This window comes from Meleagris gallopavo, chromosome 3 (genome assembly GCF_905368555.1).
Source record: "Meleagris gallopavo chromosome 3, MGAL_WU_HG_1.1, whole genome shotgun sequence".
Classification (NCBI taxonomy): Eukaryota; Metazoa; Chordata; class Aves; order Galliformes; family Phasianidae; genus Meleagris; species Meleagris gallopavo.
In genome coordinates this window covers 85,540,712-85,560,006 of record NC_139406.1, presented here as the reverse complement: position 1 = coordinate 85,560,006, position 19,295 = coordinate 85,540,712, and the positions used below count along the sequence as shown (strand labels likewise).

At 35.6% G+C, this 19,295-nt stretch overlaps 1 protein-coding gene across 2 annotated transcripts in view; it reads left to right on the top strand.

The window, feature by feature from the left end:
* Positions 1-19,295, top strand: part of ADCY8 (adenylate cyclase 8) — a 120,091-nt gene that overhangs the window by 81,034 nt on the left and 19,762 nt on the right. Inside the window, exons 8-12 of one of the 2 annotated variants that reach the window (XM_010709320.4) lie at positions 1,121-1,318; positions 7,525-7,625; positions 13,326-13,527; positions 16,590-16,679; positions 18,293-18,465. In XM_010709320.4, the coding sequence (XP_010707622.2) occupies positions 1,121-1,318; positions 7,525-7,625; positions 13,326-13,527; positions 16,590-16,679; positions 18,293-18,465 (764 nt within the window). The remainder of the gene's footprint in view (positions 1-1,120; positions 1,319-7,524; positions 7,626-13,325; positions 13,528-16,589; positions 16,680-18,292; positions 18,466-19,295) is intronic. The other variant, XM_019614245.3, reaches the window with a different exon arrangement.

The following is a 19,295-nucleotide window of genomic DNA, read 5'->3' as shown; positions in this document are numbered from 1 at the left end:
CCTAATGTATAATCGTATAACTGTTTCCCTGGGATTTTGCTGTAACCTTATTGCTACCATCTTAACTCCAAGATTAAGATATCTGAAAGATTAGTACAAAAAGATAAAGTTCAGTACAATAAAAGTTTCCTTGTTTTTTTCCCCCCAGAGATTTTTTTCTAAAGCAGAAGTATATTTCTTGTTCAGAGTTCTTGTCTTGTGCTGTGATGTATGAAAGTTTATATCCTTTACATTCATTAACATTTCTTAATGCTTGGGAGTATCACAGATGATAGACTTTGTTTTCCCATTAGCCTGCTCTTTCATGTGGTTTGTGTCATGAAATCACAACATAAAAATAGATACAGTTATTTTTATGAAAGCAAATTCTACTTCTTTCTGAAGGTGAAATATCCTTTGTACTATCTTGACTTGCTTTTGTTTGTAGAGCTGTGCAAGAGACTTGTTTTTTTTTCTTTTTATTTTAATTTGTCAATGAAATATCAAAGGGATAAAGTAAACAGGATCATATTTTTAAAATAAAGTGAATTACTTTTACATTCAAACATATAGCTTAGCTATAATCTTAATAGGCTGAAATATGTCAGTAGTGAAGAAGAGCATATTATCTGAAAACCCAAGCTGAAGCAAGCAGAGATGCCACCTTCTTTACTCCTGCCTAGTTGATCTGTTCCTTAACTACACACATCCAGTAAATCTAAGATTAAGACAAGAAAAATGTTATTATTCTCATTTTATTTCTGACTTCTGTTTCTGTAGCTTCCACTCTGAGTTGCAAAAACATATCATTAATGTAGATACTGTGCTTTGATTTTGGTGTGTACTCCCCTCATTCATGCTCTAATAATTATGTAGTGGGATCTAGAAAGGGGATTGTATTCCTAGCATTCAGTACAGTAGCAAACCTGCTAGTCTATATAAGACAGGACATTAAAGCACTTCCCGTAATGTACTGCATGTGTTTAGTGGAACAGACTTATTATTTTACAATTCTATAGATTTCATTGAATAAATTGCATGGAATGCTGTAATGGTTTGCAATGCAACATGATCTAAAACATTGCATTTTTAACCCAAGGGGACCAGCAGGTTTATTCTGTTTGCATGTGCTTTCCCCTAGACTCTGGCTGCCCTAACAAGAAATTCAATAAATCTGCTTCCAAACCATCTTGCACAAGCTTTGCATGTCCAGTCTGGGCCTGAGGAAATTAACAAGCGAATAGAGCACACCATCGACTTACGGAGTGGCGATAAATTGAGAAGAGAGCATATCAAGCCTTTTTCACTGATGTTTAAAGACTCCAGCCTGGAGCATAAGGTAGCTGAGTCTTGGTAGCTGCATTATTTGCTACTCAAATTGTAATAAATGTCCACTGAAGTAGAGAAGATCTAGGTTCTAGCTTGCGTTGTTTCTGTTCTGGTTTTGTTCGTCTTTTTTTTTATTTATTTTGTTTCAGTTTTCAGAAGGTGGGTCTGAGCTAGAGGCCATAATGGGCAATGCCATGATGCAGTTGTGACAGCACTACAATGATCACATTTAATTTTTGGAAAATGCCTATACTGAGCAAACTCTTCTTCTGAAAACAACAAAAGCCATTTGCTGAGTTTCATTGCTGCCTAGTACAAGCACTTTCCTATCAAACAGTGATTGAGTTTATTAACAAATTGACACTTCTATTCATTATATATATATATATATATATACTTATATAGATGTGTGCCTTTCATTTATTGGTAGAATCCATCTGATCTTCACAATGACAGCTGCTATGCTATGCCATTTGAGTCAAAATTAGTCTGTCCTCTCCTTGTGGCAGACATCCCTTCTTTAAAATCTGCTTTCAAGCAGTAAATATTGTTCCTGGTTTTGCTGCTTCTCAGCAGCAGTGCGATCCCACTAATTTATGTTTCAATCCATTCACATATATATGTATTAAGTTAAAAAGGGCAAAGCAATGGGAGAACTTGTAATTCAGAATGCCAACAGATTTGGATAGGAAAGGTGTTGTGTATATCTCAGATGATTTTGTTGACTTTCATGCCACTGAAATGCAGCAATGGAAGGTCTGTGTTAGGATGTGAATTTAGACTAAAAAGAAAAGAAAAATATTTAATTGCACATTTGGAGAACTGCTTCATTATCATCATTTTCCACCAGAAAACAGGCTGTTTTACTTGACTTATGGGAATCTAGTCCTCAGGTTGTGATTAATGGTGAGAGCTTCATGAAAACCACTGGAAAAGAAAAAATCTGCCTGAAATGCTTTGAAGCCCTTATTTTAAAAGCAATCTTATAGAAGGGAAAATAAGTATTTTCTTAAAAAAGGAAAAAGTTTGATTTCCTCTAAGAATATCTGTGATACTGAGACATAAGGTAAAATCCCCAAAAGCCATCAGTGCAGCAAAAGAAGATACGAAGATATTTCTTTCAGTGGAGTTATCATGCAAAGCTGACAGAAACCCAGATCTAATGAAGAGTGAAATAAAAGGCTGCGACTGAAATCCCACTCTTCTTAACAGGACCAAAATTCAGTAATGACAAACTTCACACTTACTTCTGGATGACAAAAAGTCTTTTTATCTGTTTTGATAGTTTTCTTCTCAGTGTAACATTTTTGACACCAACGTGTGTTGCAAGGGCTGGAAAATGGTCCTTTCATTCAATATCTCTTTAGGTGTCTGGACCAAAGAGGAAGTGCAGGAAAATGAACACAGTTTCCTTTCTGTAAAGTGGACTAAACTCTCTAAAGTAGGTTGTTTTTAGCACAGCATAGGAATGTATATTTTTTTAGTGGCAATACTTCTATTTGCTCTCATTCATCCACCTCCAACACTTGGAGAGATGCCAGCCAGGAACCTTCTTGTTTGTGTTGAATGTGCAATGACACAATGGGCATGCTCAAAGAAGGATGTGGAAAGCACCAGGAAGCAAAGGGATTATATGGATTAAGGAATGATGAATTACAATTTACTCTTCATTATAGGCACTGTCTTGTGGGATGATGTGGAAAACATCCTTCTCTTTCCTTCTAGTTAACCTAGGTATTAATTACAGATGCTTTAGCAGTGTAACTTAGTTCCCCATTTAGTGCTGGCCTTAGTATTAAACTATAATATCAGGTAATCATGAAAAAAAAATACTGGGAGAAATGATATCTTGCAGAAGGTAGCTATTTACTCCATGTTCTCTTACTACTATCACTTCTTCCTTTTCTCCTCCTGCCCATTCAAGAAACAAAACTAAAAACTCAGATTAGAAGCACTCCCCCTTCTCCCCACCTTTCAGTCTGGAATTGTGCTTTCTTCTAGTCATTGACATTTTGCAACTGCTTACCATGACCTTCTACATCAGCATCTTGAGATCTGCCCTGCAGTTGCTGAGCAAATAAACAGAATTAAGTCTATTGGTCTCCCATCTCACATTGCTGTTTCCATTTGCTGTTGCCAGTTACTTTCAGTTTGGCACAGTGGCAGCTGTAAGTCAGAGGTAACTTTGAAACAAACTTCTCTTATGTAAAATATTGCACCCTCACATATAGCCATCACACTTCCATGCAGCACTGGTACTTGCCTGATACTTACTTCTTTTGCTTATAAATGCCTATCACCACAGACTTCACAGCTATTCAGTATGTGGAACAACCTGTACTCATAGCTGATCTCGCTCCCAAGCATTGTTATAGGAAAAGTGTTCAATCGGAATTGTGTTAATGCTCTGTACCTGAAACCACAGAGAAGTGAATGGCCATATGAACAATAATCTGTATTCCTTCCTCCTGCAATAACTGGACTACCATGCACTGTGATTATAACTTTTTGGGTAGCTTGAATGGATTTCAGATGTTGTGCTGGACTTCTAGTTTTTCAACTGTCTGTGTTATTGGATTTTTGTTTTTTGATTATTTATTTGGTTTTATTATTATTCATTCAGTTCAACCAAGAAATTGCAGCAGCAGATTTGCAGTAGTTCCAAAAGTGCTGAGGTTTCATAAGGTAAAGAATATCTGAAAACATCATGGCCAAACTAGCATGAGAGCTAGCACAGATCCCAGTAGTTTAACTCATCGGTATATCACGGCAGTTTAAGTTGGTGATACATCTTCCACTCCTCTCATCTCATTTCATTTAAGTCTACTGTGGTGATAAGATAAATGTAGATTCCACAGCAAGCAGCAGTGATTACGTTACTGACTGGGTTATCTCTCTGTTGCAATATGTGTATTTTTTTCCCCATTAATTTTTTAAGAATACATTTTTCAAATGTTTTGTGCAAGATCTTCATTTGGTATAGTGTACAGATCCCTTCCTCAAATGGACTAGTCATTACTAACCTGCATTTTACTCATTAGCATTTGATGTCTAATTTAGAGACTAATTTACTCACAGTTTTGCTAGAGGTTATTTTCACAAATAGGATGTAGGCAGACAGGGTGAAAAAGACATCACTGGAGAGTACTGCTAATGGTAGCAAGAAAGTACGCTAAGGGTTTTCAAACATGTAATGGCTCATAAGGAAAATCTGATAATACTTTACATGATTTCCAAAAATTAAAAGATATCATTATGATGTTCTACCTTAATAGCATCTACTTAGAAACATCAGTAATGTGTACTTTCAGAGAGGATAAGTAATAGTAATGGAGTAAGGTGATTAGCATTCTGGCAGGATTTTTGTTAAGGAAAGTTTCCAGTATAAAGATTTGTATAAACATATCCTAGGCTTTTCTATGTATATGTATTACTATCATAAATCATTCTGATCTTAGAGGTGAAGAGTCTGTGTATTTTCAGTGAGATGAGCACACAGAAAACATCAAAAGGGCTTTTACAATACAGTTTTTCTCATGTCAAAATTAGACCTAAATATCTGAGTTCCTAAATATCTGAATTTCTCAGTATCAGAAGTTCAGGTGGCTGAGAAGTTCAATGACTGTGAAACAAACCTCTCACTTCTTGTATCCTGTATCCTTGCAGAGATTAGCCACACCTCTCTCCTTCAACTCAGAAACTTCCAGTTGTTTCCCAGGGATCTGTGCAAGAAACACTTGACAAACTCTGACCCTCTTGATCATCGTCTTTTCTGTTATCGATTATCAGTAGGGTCTGTATCTACTCTTTGGTCTCCTTAGAAGTTCATCTATCTCATCTCCTGCCTTGAGTTTCCATCTTCTATCCTTGCTCAGCAGAAGCTGCAAAAGACTTTCCATTGCTCCAGAGGAAAAACTAAAATTAAAACCACTATCTTCCATTTCATCTAGAAGATCAGCAGTGGACATAGTGCCAACCATCTTCCTCCCCAGTGCACAAAAACTCTAGGTGAACATATGAAGACCATTGCATGTCCAGCATCACCTCCTTCCAAGAAGCTCTAGAAGAAGCTGAAAGGTGGGGAATGTGCAGCATTACTCAGTGGAGGAACCTTGGCCTTTCTTATTTGAGCTGAATTTTAGCTAGCTGGATGGGCGTAGCTAAACAGTGCCACCCAGTAATTCCAAGCTCAAGGCAAAGGGCTCAAGTATCAAGAGAAGCACAGTGAGTCTCCTCTGCACTATGATCAAGTCATGACAGTGTGAGTGTGTGTTAGATCAGTGGAACTGATCAGTAGCTACAATTATTTAAGTGTCATCATGATTCTTTCTGCAACTCCACCTGGCTCTAGCTGGCCACATGCTTTCCCATACTTCTGGAAGAGTCTTGAGACTTAATCTATCCTTAATGACTTTTCCAAGCCATTAAGGGATTGGCTGCTAGAAAAGTGCTATGTTTGACATTGGTGTTTGTACTGCCTTAGAGACACTAACAATTTCTCATCATGGCACTCTTACAGATTAGACCACAGCATTCATGCTTTTGACATAATGCTTGACACAGCAGCAGCCAATTCCATGTTTTGTATTTCATTCAATTCATTGTCTGTAATTTTGCTAAGGAATAACTGGAATTTCCTGTTATATTTTAAGAAACGTATCTTTCTTTTTGCCTTTGATTTTTTTTGTGCCTTCCCACCCCCCCCCCAAAAAAAAAAAAAGTCCATTATCTAAACAGTCTGATGCCATTCTCTTTCCCTGCAAATGAAATAGAGGTTAGTACCTCTGTGCTTTCAGCAGCAAAATGAAATGGAGTTGCCTGTGAGCACCATCAAAAATCATGTCAAAGTGTTGCTGCTTTTGACAGCAGCATACATAGGGTATAATCATGGTAAAGGAAAATCCAAAATGAAAGGCACCAACGGATAAACACATCACTTACTCAAAGCAAATGGGAGCAGGGAAGGGAAAAGCCTTTTTCCCATTTTCAGAACCTTGAGTTTATCCATATAGATGTAGATGGTCCTGTTCATTGCAGGGGAAATGGACTAGAGGAACTTTAAGTGTCCCTTCCAACTCAAGTGGTTGTATGATTCCAAGATTCTATGTTACAATGTTTATAGCCTAAATCTAGACAGGATTATAGCTGAACTCTTTCAGTGCATGTTCCTGACCCATTTCATTTTTCTCAATTATAACACTTTCTGAGCATTTATAACCACAGTTTGCCTTATTTCCAAACTCCTGAAGAAAGATGCTCATAGGTGGTATTTCTTTGACTCTTCTGCACATGTAACTGCCAGCTTCTGCAAAACAAGAGCTTAAATGAAACTCAGTTATTGTTCAGGGAAAGTAAAATGAATGGAGCAGGCCCCTATGGAAGGAGATTTTATTAGCTGGAGAAAATTTAGTATCATCACTCTAGGACAAATACATCCCAGGACTAATCTTAATCTACTATAAATGATTAGAGTTTTGTTGAATCAGAAGTGTTTAATGCCAGCTGAGGATTCAGGCAGCATCTCCACTCAAACTGATCCACTGTGATTTGCTGATGTATCTGTTGCTCCGTTCTTGGTAATCCCTGTAAAATGGATTCTGCTAGTATATTCAATAGCCTGATATGCTATACAAATACTTTCTGAATAAATGATAATAATAAAGTTCTTCAAATGATCTTTTACATAGTAATACCCTCCCTCATTTCCTCCATGGAGAATGCCAATGTTGATATATTTCTGTATAGCCTCTGGATATGTTCATATGTAGAGATAATGACCCATATCTAAGTCATAGAATGTCCCAAACTGGGTTTGTTGGTTTGTGGGTATTTTTTGTTGCTGTTTTGTTTTGTTTTATTTTTGTTTGTTTGTTTGTTTTGTTTTTATTTTAAGTAAAAAAGAAAACAGAATGGCATCTATCTGTCAAGCACAGGGACGTCTGTAATAAAATTCATGCAGACAGTCACAGCTGACTTTAGTGTTTACCTTCAGGAACCCATAATTCCTTTGGTGAAGCAATTATGTATTTTATACTCTACACAGCAGTGCAAGCCTCTAATACGTGTGTGTTCTTTTAATGCAAATATATTGGAAAAAGAACCTGTCAATAAAGCTACTTCAAAATGAGAATCAAAATGAGAGACTTTTCTTGGTAATCTTTATGAAATCACTACATGAGTTAACAACTAATTTACCTTTTTTTTTTTTTATTCTAGTATTCTCAAATGCGAGACGAAGTATTCAAATCAAACTTGGTATGCGCATTTATTGTTCTCGTATTCATCACTGCTATCCAAAGCTTACTTCCTTCTTCCAGGTAAATACAGAGATACGTTGCTATATATCTGAAAGCACTCTTGGGAAAACCAAACTGTGGAATAACATTTCTATATATGAAATAAGCCAATAAATTTTGTTTGTTCCTAAAACTCTTTGAAAATAATTTTGGCCTTCCCCTCCTCCTCTTTATTATCTACTTTTGTATCATATTATCTGAAGTTTCTCATTTTCATGTGAATCTATTGATTGTATTATAATGCTTGGATTGTACTGAGTTTTGAAGAAGAACCCCCGCTGAGGAAAGTTTGCAAGAGCTTACAAGAGTTCTGCACAGTATGGTCTGCTGCTTTCAGTTCAGTGATCATAATCCAGAATTAAAATGTTGCTTCTTTGCTAACTGACTGACAATCACCTTGGGAATCTGTGATTGTTTTGTTTTGTTTTGTTTCTTACATTGTACATAAGAAAATGTACTGTATTATGATGCGTACTACCCAGCTTGGGAAAGCAATGTTCTGCCCTTATAAAGCAACAGCAATAGGTGATCTGGCAGACTATCTCCCACATCTGCTTCTACCTGGCAACCTGCTTTTAACAGGTTCCTATTGAAGTGAAAAAACTGTGTCATAACTGTAATCTCTATGTGTAACATAGTCAATATTACTAGTTGTCACTTTTATCTATTATTTAACAAAATATGCCTCTAATCTCATTTGGGTTTTAGCAAAGAAAGTCCTAAAATGAAAGCATCTAGAAAATCATAATTCCCGAGTGGTTTCTACCACTCAGATGAAACTTAGTCTATGTGTTCCCGGAGAATAATTTTGAAAATACAGTACTTTTATACGAAATAAGAAGCTTATGTTACATTAATGTAGTAATATCTATTGGATCACCTCTGGAAGATCAGGTTCACTACATTTATGTCTCAGAGTAACAAAATGGTGGTTAGACACAAGCAAGTGGCTGCACAATCTATGTATTTCGCAGTTGAATGTAAATGAGAACATACCCAGAATAGTATCTGACCTTACATTTTCCTTATGCGCTATAGTGCTCTAATACTCGTAAGTTTGCTGGTCTGAAGTCTTTTTCACAAAGTACATTAAAAATTCTTCATTCCTTGTAGCTGTTACTTTTATATTTTTTCAGTATGTACAAGAAGATTTATGGATCTTATTAATGGAACCCATTTTCCAAAATTATTTCTGCTGCTATATCAATCACTGCAATAATAGCAAAAATACGTGACATTTCTTCAATCTGCATGGATTTATCTCTGTTAATTCTTGTGAGGGTGCTGGTGCCATTGGAGTTAATGCAGAATGAGTCACTCAGCCACCATGCCTGCAACTGACTCACATTCTGGTTTCCCATATTGCTTAGTACTGTTTGTTTCCTCCAGCATGTCACAGATTCTTTGCAGACCTTTTTGCTGAAAGTTAAATGGGCCTTAAATTAGAAGTAAATGCAAATAAAGTTTAGATATTTTGTATAAGATCAGTAGAATTTTTTAAATAAAATTTTGAAACGCAGGCCTCGGGAATTCCCTTAAATGTTGATTTTCAGAAGCCGGGAAGATATCTAGGGAAAGAGTATTTATCATTATCCCTTTTGAGAAAGATTTGTATAAGTGCAGGGATACTTTATGGCCATTCATATGTTCTTTCAGGAGCTGAATATAACTGTAAAGATTTAAGAAGGCAAATTTTAGTCTTCAATTTTCAATTTATGATATTCTGTTTCACAATCTGTTTCAGTCTTAACAAAACATGGCTTTTAAATGAAAAGTAGCAGTAGCTGAGCATCACTAGCATAGCAGGTTTTGATTAAGTTTACTGAATGAGAAAATAATCTGGAAGTTCAAAATTTTGAGATTTCTGTTCAAAAATAAATTCCAGGAATGAACACATGAAGAAAATATCACTAAGTTAGGCAGGATTTTTTTTCAGAAAATCCTACATACTTCTGTTTATACTTCTAGTAGATATCAGAGAAGTGAACTACCCTATGGGAGGAACATGGACACAATTTCCAAGGAATAGTCTACAAACTGTATAATTTTCACACTCCTCATGGTAATTTATCCATACAACACAATTAATTGCCTTTCAATTAATGCTTTAATGCTCTGTTGACTGGAGATGGGATTATGTATTTGCTTAAATACATCTGAATATTTTCTGAACTGGGTCTTTTGGGAATTTTTTTGAAACAGTGAAAGAAAACATTATTTAAATCATCATGAAGTATCTGCAGGGACTTTTCCGATAGTTTGCCGTGATCTGTGCGTTCAATAAGGAATCATCTTTCTATTATTACATCTGCTTTCTATCGCTACATCTACATCTACTGTGTCTGGGAGTTCCTGTATTTTATCTCAGCTTATGTCTGTCTCCTACAGGATAAATACTGGATCCATTCATATTTTTCCCTGACAAGAACCTCACAGAATTTAAGAATACTAGCAGCAGTTTTCATGCTTTGAAATATTGGGTTGGGGATATTATATGACATAAACTAATGCCATATTTCTGCTGTAATTATCCTCTGTGAAGCCATTAAGTTACATTGCCTATCTACAGTGATCCATCTTCTCCATCTGAACATCCTGGGATTTTGATTAATCTCCTGCAATGAACTTCGTATATGCTCACATGGACAATAGATTATAGTAGGCCAAACTTCTATGATATAGTTACTTCTGACAGTTTTTCCCAAGGGTGATTCTTGTGAGGGGATACAAACAGATTTAAAATTGTTCATTTAGACATTTGCATGCTTTGTTTTACATAAATTATCCTTCTGGCTTCACAACTCTTGATTTCCAACTATGCATCAGGAAGAGGGAAGGCAAAAGCTCAATTTGAAACCTCATTTGATCTTGACAATAAAGGAACTTCTGGGATGAAAATAATTTGGCCCTGAGTTGCTTCTTCAGTGTAAAGGGTATCTACTCTGGTGTTCCACTTCAGAGAAAAGTTCTTTGGCAGTAACTTATGTTGCTGTTGTTCCTATTCCTCTGACCTCCCAATGTTTTCTTCTCGACTTGATCCTATCAATATGCTGTCAATATAATCTTAACAGAGATACTGGACTGATCTTTTGGAGGTCTTTGATGTGAAGAGTGTAGTTTTCTTTTAATCCTAAGAAGACTTAGTCAAGAAAAAAACACACAAACATTCAATTGTAAAGCCACAACAGAATAATTGTTGTTCCTTACATATTTAATATGAACAAAAACAAGGCCATGGTTTCTCAGGCACCTAAGCAGGTTGTGTTGCATTTTTGGATTTGTATTCCAGATTTAGGCTCCCAGATGCTCTCTGTATAGTACTATCATGCAATAACATTTTGTCCTAAATTTAGAGTGTGGAAAACTGAAATAAGAACTCATGTTTTTTTGTCCTCTGGTCTGACATCTTGAGACTTGACCCTAATCTTTTTTAAAGCTTTATTCTGGTTTCATTTAAAGCTGGGTCAGGCTAGGTCAGCAGCAGTGGTGGGCTACATATGCATAAATAGACTGTCTATATATATCAAAGATATAGTTAGAAACTATCAGTTCCAAAGAGGATTTCAGTCATATGGCTTTGGAAAGTAGGAAGGCTATTGCAGAATATTCTAGCGTATTAAACTGAAGGAATTCATCTCACATAATTTTTGTAAACCAGTATCTATACTCTGGGTTCCAAATATAGCCACTGGAGAACCAGTCAATCAGGGGATCACAAGGTGCTTTTCAGTTGAATAAATATGAGACTTCTTGGTAGTAAGATGAATCTTATCCTGAACTACACAGCTCTCTTGATAAGCTCTCTCGACTAATTCTCCATGACCATATTGTCCAACTTTTCCCTGGTTTTATTTTATCTTCCTTGGTTCTATTGTTCCCTCTTAACTATCTTAATTTTTTTTCTATTTTTTTTCACAGGATAGTCTGCTATCTTGGACAATGTACTACTTCTGAACTCTCTATATACAGTAGTGAGGGAGAAACTAGAATATTAGTGTCCATGCTATAGCTCCATTAAAAAAAAAAAAAAAAAGATTTCTGTCTCCCAGATTATTGATTTCACACCCACATTATTTTTCTGAAATTCTGTTCATGAGCACATTCTCAGTGTATCCATGAACATATTGTATTTTACAGAAAGCATCAGTGACTTCCTGTGTATTTTCACAGATAGAAGCTGCTCTCGTAACATCAACAAATAATCTATTTGGTGTCCCTGGAACTTTCAGTGAATCATGTGACTCTTGACACAAATTTTAATTGCACATCATGAAATTTGTGGTCTTGCTCTAGTCTTTGTTCATTATTCATTCTTCCCTTCATAATGCAGTCTGATTTTACTAGCTACATTCCCCCTTCTTTCTAAAGCAGATTTACTTCTGGATGAGCAAACTGGAACTTTTGGGGAAAGCTCCGCTGTTTTGTCACATATAAACCTCTGGAAAATCTTGTGGGAATGAAATGCTGAAGGAAGTATAAAATAACACTGTGTACCGATAGTACATCATTGGAAGAGTTTCAAATATAATATTACTGCATGGAAGCTCTCAAAGGACATTAATTCATAATTCACCTTATTTCAGCTCATTAGACCACAGAACTTCCATTTTTGTATTTTTCCTATATAATTTTAAAATGTTTTGTAACATAATTTAGTGCTAGAAAAAACTATCATCATACACGTATATATCTTATGTATACCAGTTAAGACACGTTCCTTAAGAAAAATGCTCTGCTATCTACTGCCTCCTTTTCAGTGTATTGAATTTCCACACTCCAAGTCTCATTAATTAGGTGGTTTTTAGAGTAGGAAATGTAAACATAAGCCATAGCTGCATTGCTGTGAATTGTTCTGAGGGGTGTGTGTCATTTTTAAAATGTCATATTTTGGACATACATTTGTGCTAGTTTCTTTTTTTCCATTGATTCCATGCCTATTATCTTACAGTGGATTTTTCTATAATGAAAGTTTTCTACTTAATAGGCTCAAATCACAGTTTTGAATTTAGAACTTTGTTAGTTCAGAATTTGCTCTGCTAATGCCTAATCCGAACATCTTGAAATTAAGAACTTCAGGAAATTTTAGATATAGTCCACTTAGATGCAGGGAATGAAAATGGCTGTCCTTAACCTCCTGAAAAATTAGGAAAAAAGATCTACAATGCCATTTTCACTTCCATTTTCACCTTACACCTTTTTCTTGCAAGGGGGCCCAAGTATACAAATAGCACTACACCTTCCTCAACAGGATGCGGGAGAGCAGACTTGCAGACTTGTAGTCAGATCTAGAACTTTTCCAAACCTCCTAGCCTACTGGAGAGGGAACTAATACATATATATATATGTACGGAGAGAAAATCCTACAGTGTGAATAGATTTGCTCTAAAAGCAACTTAAGGGACAACTTAAGTGTCCAGAAAGAATGAAGATTCTTATTGTTCAGACACTAGTTAGACAGATAGAGGCACTGGCAGTGATTTCCTTGGCTTACTTCTTCAACAGCAATTTCTCATCAGGAAACAATGTAAAGCAATGGCTGGCACATGGAACAAGAATAAATCTCTTCTTTCTCTGTCTTTATTTCCCTGAACTAATTCTCTTGAATTAATGACAACTGATTTTTCCTAGAATTAACTGTTGGCACGTTAATTTTTGTTAGCAGTGGTATAATGATGAAGTTTAATGCTGGATTCTCTTTTTTTTTTTTTTTTTTCTTCCCAGGGTGATACCAATGGTCATTCAATTTTCTATTCTGATTATGTTACACTCCGCTCTTGTGCTAATCACCACAGCAGAGGATTACAAATGTTTACCCTTAATGCTTCGGAAAACTTGCTGCTGGATTAATGAGACCTACTTGGCCAGGAATGTCATTATATTTGCATCTATTCTGATTAATTTTCTTGGAGCCATCATAAATATTGTAAGCTTCATAGGGAACCAGTGGTTATTATACAGGATAAAATGATTTATGAATTATTAAGCTTGCTAAAGGACTTGCTAAATGTGTTTATAAGCCAGCTATGATTTAAATGTAGAAGGGAAGGTACCACAATTTCAGGAAATTTCGGTTGATGCTTAAACTATGTATTTCTGAAATATCTAATTACTTTTCCTCATGATAATCATATATTTTTAAAGCCCTTCTGCTAATTTCTGTTCAATATATTCACAGTTTGAGAACAATTCATTTTCTGACACTCTCCTATACTTTCTTAAAGACAATTAGTCGGAGTAATGCCTGTAAATATTAAATTCCTCAACTCAGATTTCTGTCAGTTATCCTGCTAAAAAATGAAAAGAGTCAATAGAACTAGAACATACCTACTGAGCAAGTGATGTTGGGCAGTAACATCATTGCAGGAGAAAAGTTAAAAATCCTAAATTCTAATCATAACTTGCCATTTACTCATTTAGTGGTTTTAACAGACTCCTTCAGCCCAGATTCACATTCGCTGAAGCATCAAATGATGGACATGGTTGCTTGCAGATCTTTTTAGAATCAGTGCAGAAGAAAAAGTATCCCCAAAATGTCTTGCGATTATACTAATCCCATTAAAGAGATTTTCTTCTCTGCACTGCCCATACAGGGAATTTAGACTGGACTTCCAATGTACATTTTTCCACTAAGGCCCAGATATTAAAAAGCTAGAGCAAATTTTGACAGTGTAACTGAGGAAAGGTATGTATTAAATCTTTGCTTAGATAAAGATATTGCTAATTAAATACTGTGGGCCTATCTCTATACAAACTCACACGGTAAAAGAGTTGGATCTAACACAGATGCAAAGACTGTAGAATCCTGATTATCTGGATGTCTTCAGAAATATGAGACAGCTTTACATGAATTAGACAGGTAATCATACCCCACAACTTGTTAGATGTTGAAGTCTGTGCAAAGAAGGAAGTAAATATCACAGTTATACAGAAAAAACATCCTCACAGTTTCATCTCTTATGGTACCTCTTGCTTATGGTTTGGCTGTTCTTTTTCAGCTGAATTTTGTTCTTCGTGAATGAGACCAAGAAAGCATTTAGTGACAATAAAAATAATAGCAACTATAACACAATACCAACAATGCTAGGACGCAGCACCTCTCTTGGTTCCTCAGTGATAAGAGAGTCACTTGGAAAAAGAATACCTCCACTGAGAAAATATAAATATGGTAAATGACAGGACTGAAAGCTTCCTTCACATAAGAACACTGGTACATTATAGGATAGATCACTAAGGAGTGCTGTAAAATTTAGAGGATTTCAAATTAAACTTGACAAATATCTATCAGGCAAGATTTTGCTGTAATGAATTTTGCTCTTGGAAAAAGTGACTATACTCAATTTGTTATAAGTATTTTTATAACAAGATTTTCTCCATGGCTTGCTGTTGATTATTTTTGAAGATTGACTCTGCTATAATTTTTCGGATGGCTAATCCAAAAAACAGTCAAAGAAATGTAACTGTTTTTACTCTTATTCCATTGGTCATCTATAAGACAAGAAACAGTAACATTTGTTATATTATTATATTCCAGTCCTCACCTCTACATGAAACCAAAGCATTTACATAATTTCATTATTTCATATGGCAAAATTCTACTATAATAATAGATTGTTTCTAACTGTTTTTAACTACTTTCTGTACATCACTAAAAACGGTGACTTCATGAAGCTGCTGGTTTCCGTATAGTGGACAGCAACACTCTGTAGGAACCTATGTGTACTTAAGAGCCAGTAATGCAGCTCAGTCATTCAGCTGTGTACGTCCATTGAGAATTCAGCCAACTGTAGTGGAGTTGGACTTGAATGCTTTCTAATAAGTGTCTTAAGTCTTTGGTTTCACTGGATGGGCAAATGGATTCTGTAGTTCACTATATCAAATACATTCTTATCATCAAAAAAAAAAAAAAAAAAAGAAGAAAGAAAAAAGAAAAAAGTTTCTGGTCTTGGATATCTTTTTAAAAGGTACCCAGACTGGCTGTCATGGAACTCTGCCCTGCAGAGAAGTAATGCACACCTCATGAACTTGCATAAGGTGTCATTACCAGTTGTCACGCAAGGCTGAATAGATAACCTAGAAAATGTTGTTGTATTGCAGAGATGACCAAGTTACTGAAAAATCAAACAAGAGTGTTCCAAGTTCAAAATTCATTAGAATTTAATTATAAGTAGTTGGACTTCATTAACAAATCTCTCTGTGAGTAAGAGGGCCAGGGGAACTAGCTTGCATGTAACAGGTTGATGAAATGACCTAGTATAAACATTCAGATTGGACTAATATATGTGATGGGAAACTCCATCTGCTTTAACTGTCAAAATATGAAACCATTAATGATTTTTTTGCCTGTGCTCTTAGTCCTCAATGTATTATGACTCAAAACTACCCTTTTGTTTATATTTAATATAGCTAGTTTGAAATACTATTAAATTAAATGCAGGCCATAAGAGTAAAAAGCAATATTTTCTGACTTTTTTCCCATACAGTTCTCAAAAACATTGTATAATGAACCATTTTTCATTTACTTCCATTCTGAATGTTTCACTTACAGTTCTGGGACCCTTTTATGGTTAGACCCAAGCCAATTCTGCAGAGTGTCATGAGATTTCATCCCATCTCTGGAAGGATAACATCCATATGTTTTATGTTCACATTTTAATAATTTTTCTCTGTAATTTATAGCACAGTATAAACATTTTCAGGAATTAATTCTTGAGAGTCCAATGTCAGTTCTTTGAAACTCCTGAAGGAGCTCATTTTACCACTTTGGGAACAGGATTGCCTAGGAAAGTTACCTAGAATGACTGTAGTGTACATAGCTTTTCCTTTTCCCCTCTTCTTTCTCCGCTGTCCATTTAGTCCTTCTTGGAAGTTAGGAAGCTGAGGCAGAGAGCAGTAGGTCAGCCAGTTCCATCCCTGAACCCAGCGACCAGCCATTTAATCACCAGTGCACGATATAGCCCTGAGTTTCTTTTCTTTCTTTCTTCACAGCTATGGTGTGATTTTGACAAACCAGTACCTCTGAAGAACCAGACGTTCAATTCATCTGCATCCTTTTCTGACATCTGTTCCTATCCTGAGGTACATCAGAGGGTACTTTTGAATCTGAGGCACAGATGACAAAATTTACATAACTATTACCTGGAATCAATGATCTGTGTACTGATGGTGAAGTCAGGTGCCTTAATAGCTCTGTAAAGGTAGAAAAACAGATATGGGTTAGAAAAGGAATCAATCTTACAGTTTAATAGAACATTACAACCAGAACCTACCCCAGTATTTTTTATTATTCTTGCTATTCAGCCAGGAACTATGGAAATGCACCATGTTTGGCTTACAGCTAAAATGTGAATTGACCTGAGACAGTGAGACACGACAAGACCCACGTTTCATTAAACGTCGAGACAAATTTTGTTTCTTTATTAAAAATCATTAGGGAAAATGGAAACCCTGATTCAGGAGTAATATCCTCATTCATCCCTTAAATCCCTGGCAAGGAAAGCCACTAGTAAATGGTTGACCAAACTAAGTCATCCAGCTTTCATTTTTGTGAGCAGCAGATTTACCTGGATTTCTGTTTTTTGTTAATTGTCTTGTATATTTTAAAATAATTTGAAAAACATCCAGCAATAATTGAATACACCAACTCAAAATAATATGAAGTAAAATAAAATTTGCTATTTAATTCATATGAAGCTAGTGGAGGAGACTAATATTTCTTATATTGCAAAAACAGCAGTCATTCTAATGTAGTAATTATAAATTTTCATTCGACGCAAAGAAATCTTCTCTATGATGAGCAAGCAGGTAGCAAAATTGATGGCTTGGTCATGCGTATGGCACATAGAAAGTCATAAGGCAGTGTCATGATATTGCCTCCAGTATGTTGCAAGTTGCAGAGCTATGCATTTTTTTACAGTGGATCTGTACTAAAGAGAAGTGTTCTAAGAAAAATGAATGCTGCAATCTCTCCTAAAGTTTTATGATGGAAATTAATTTAAACTACATTTGGACTGTGGGTGTTGATGTTGCCATTTCAAATCTTAATAACTCATGAACATGATTATCTCTCTATGTCCAGTATCACGTGTACAGATTGCATTTGACAGATGACTAATCATTGAGAAACATGAGACAATGATGAGATTAGAAAATGAAATACGAATAAAATCTCCAGGCATCACACTTTAAGCTGAGTTTGACCTGCAATATTAAAAATAAAAATAATAATAAAAATACATCCAAACCTGTGCCTTTGTCCTCTCTTCAGATAGAATGGGAGAAGGATAAAGCAGGAATATGATTCTCCTGTCCTGATTAATGTAAACCTTGAAAATTCAGAATCTAAGGGAGTAAAAATGATTCTCATTCAGTTGACTATTAAATAGCACACTACTACATATAGCATCTCTCACTTCCCTCTTTTCATGATACAGAATGCCCATTTCTTCCTAATAATGAGAAATTGCAATAAAGATGAAGATTTCTGCTAACATGGAGGTGCCATGCAAAATAAGAGAATTTTTAATCAACATTCAGTTATAGCAAGCACTTTAAGAATATCTACCTGAGCACCAAATCGAAGACAAATCTTTTTTGATATTTCTGATAATTTGATCTTTTATGTAGATACTTATGGAGTGAATATATAATCCGTAATGACGAAAAATAATGACTGCTTTTTTTCTTGTTAGTATTTTGTCTTCACTGGTGTGCTGGCAATGGTGACCTGTGCAGTCTTTCTTCGTCTCAACTCTGTCCTGAAGCTGGCAGTACTTCTCATCATGATTGCAATCTATGCTCTACTGGCTGAGACCATTTATGCTTCACTTTTCCTGCAATATGACAACTTAAACCACAATGGAGAGTAAGTGTTCACAGCTTTCTTTAGGAACTGGTATTATTATTAAAATTATATGTTTGTAAAATAGAATAATAATTAAAAAGTAAAAATAAAGGTCCAAGTGTTGCAAGACTACACGTACTGGATAACATCATAGTTAAAAATACAGTTGGTAGCAAGAGACAATGACTAGTCCAGCAAGACTTATACTGTGACTTTTTTTTTTTCTCAGATATTTTTATTTAAATGCTCATTTCATGAAAATAATTAAATATTGAGCAGAGGTTATCTCTTTTGTCTTTCTTAGTCTGTTCATGTTTCATGTAGATCACCTGATTCAAGTCCTAGAAACTCCAGCAGTACTAACTGAAATTTATACCTTCTTTTAGGCAAACAGGAGTGAACATCTGAATTTTAGGGGCAGGATTTTACCTGTATAAATGTCAAAAACTAAGACATGGCTCTCAGAGATCTAAGAAATATAGGGATGGTAACATTTTGTAGGAGGCCACTTGAAGGACATGCTCCTCCTCTCAGGCCTCCTTCCCAGAAGGAGTTGATGAACTAATGGCAAGACAGAGCTGTACCTAGTGCTAAATAACCCCAAATTTAGAGCAGCAGTGATTTTGTTAGTTCAGAAAAACATGTCTTTATTATTTGATACTTTGTGTGCATGCCAGAAAAACGAATATCTGAAGATTTGGAGAAGAAAAAAAAGGATTTTCAGTGCAAGTAGTTCTCACAACGGTTACATGTTCAACACTGCAGGGCTCTGCACACATCTTTCCTTGCCAGCTTCCTACAGTACCAAGTTGCTAATGACTTGAGTTGTAATTCTTTTCTCTATACACATA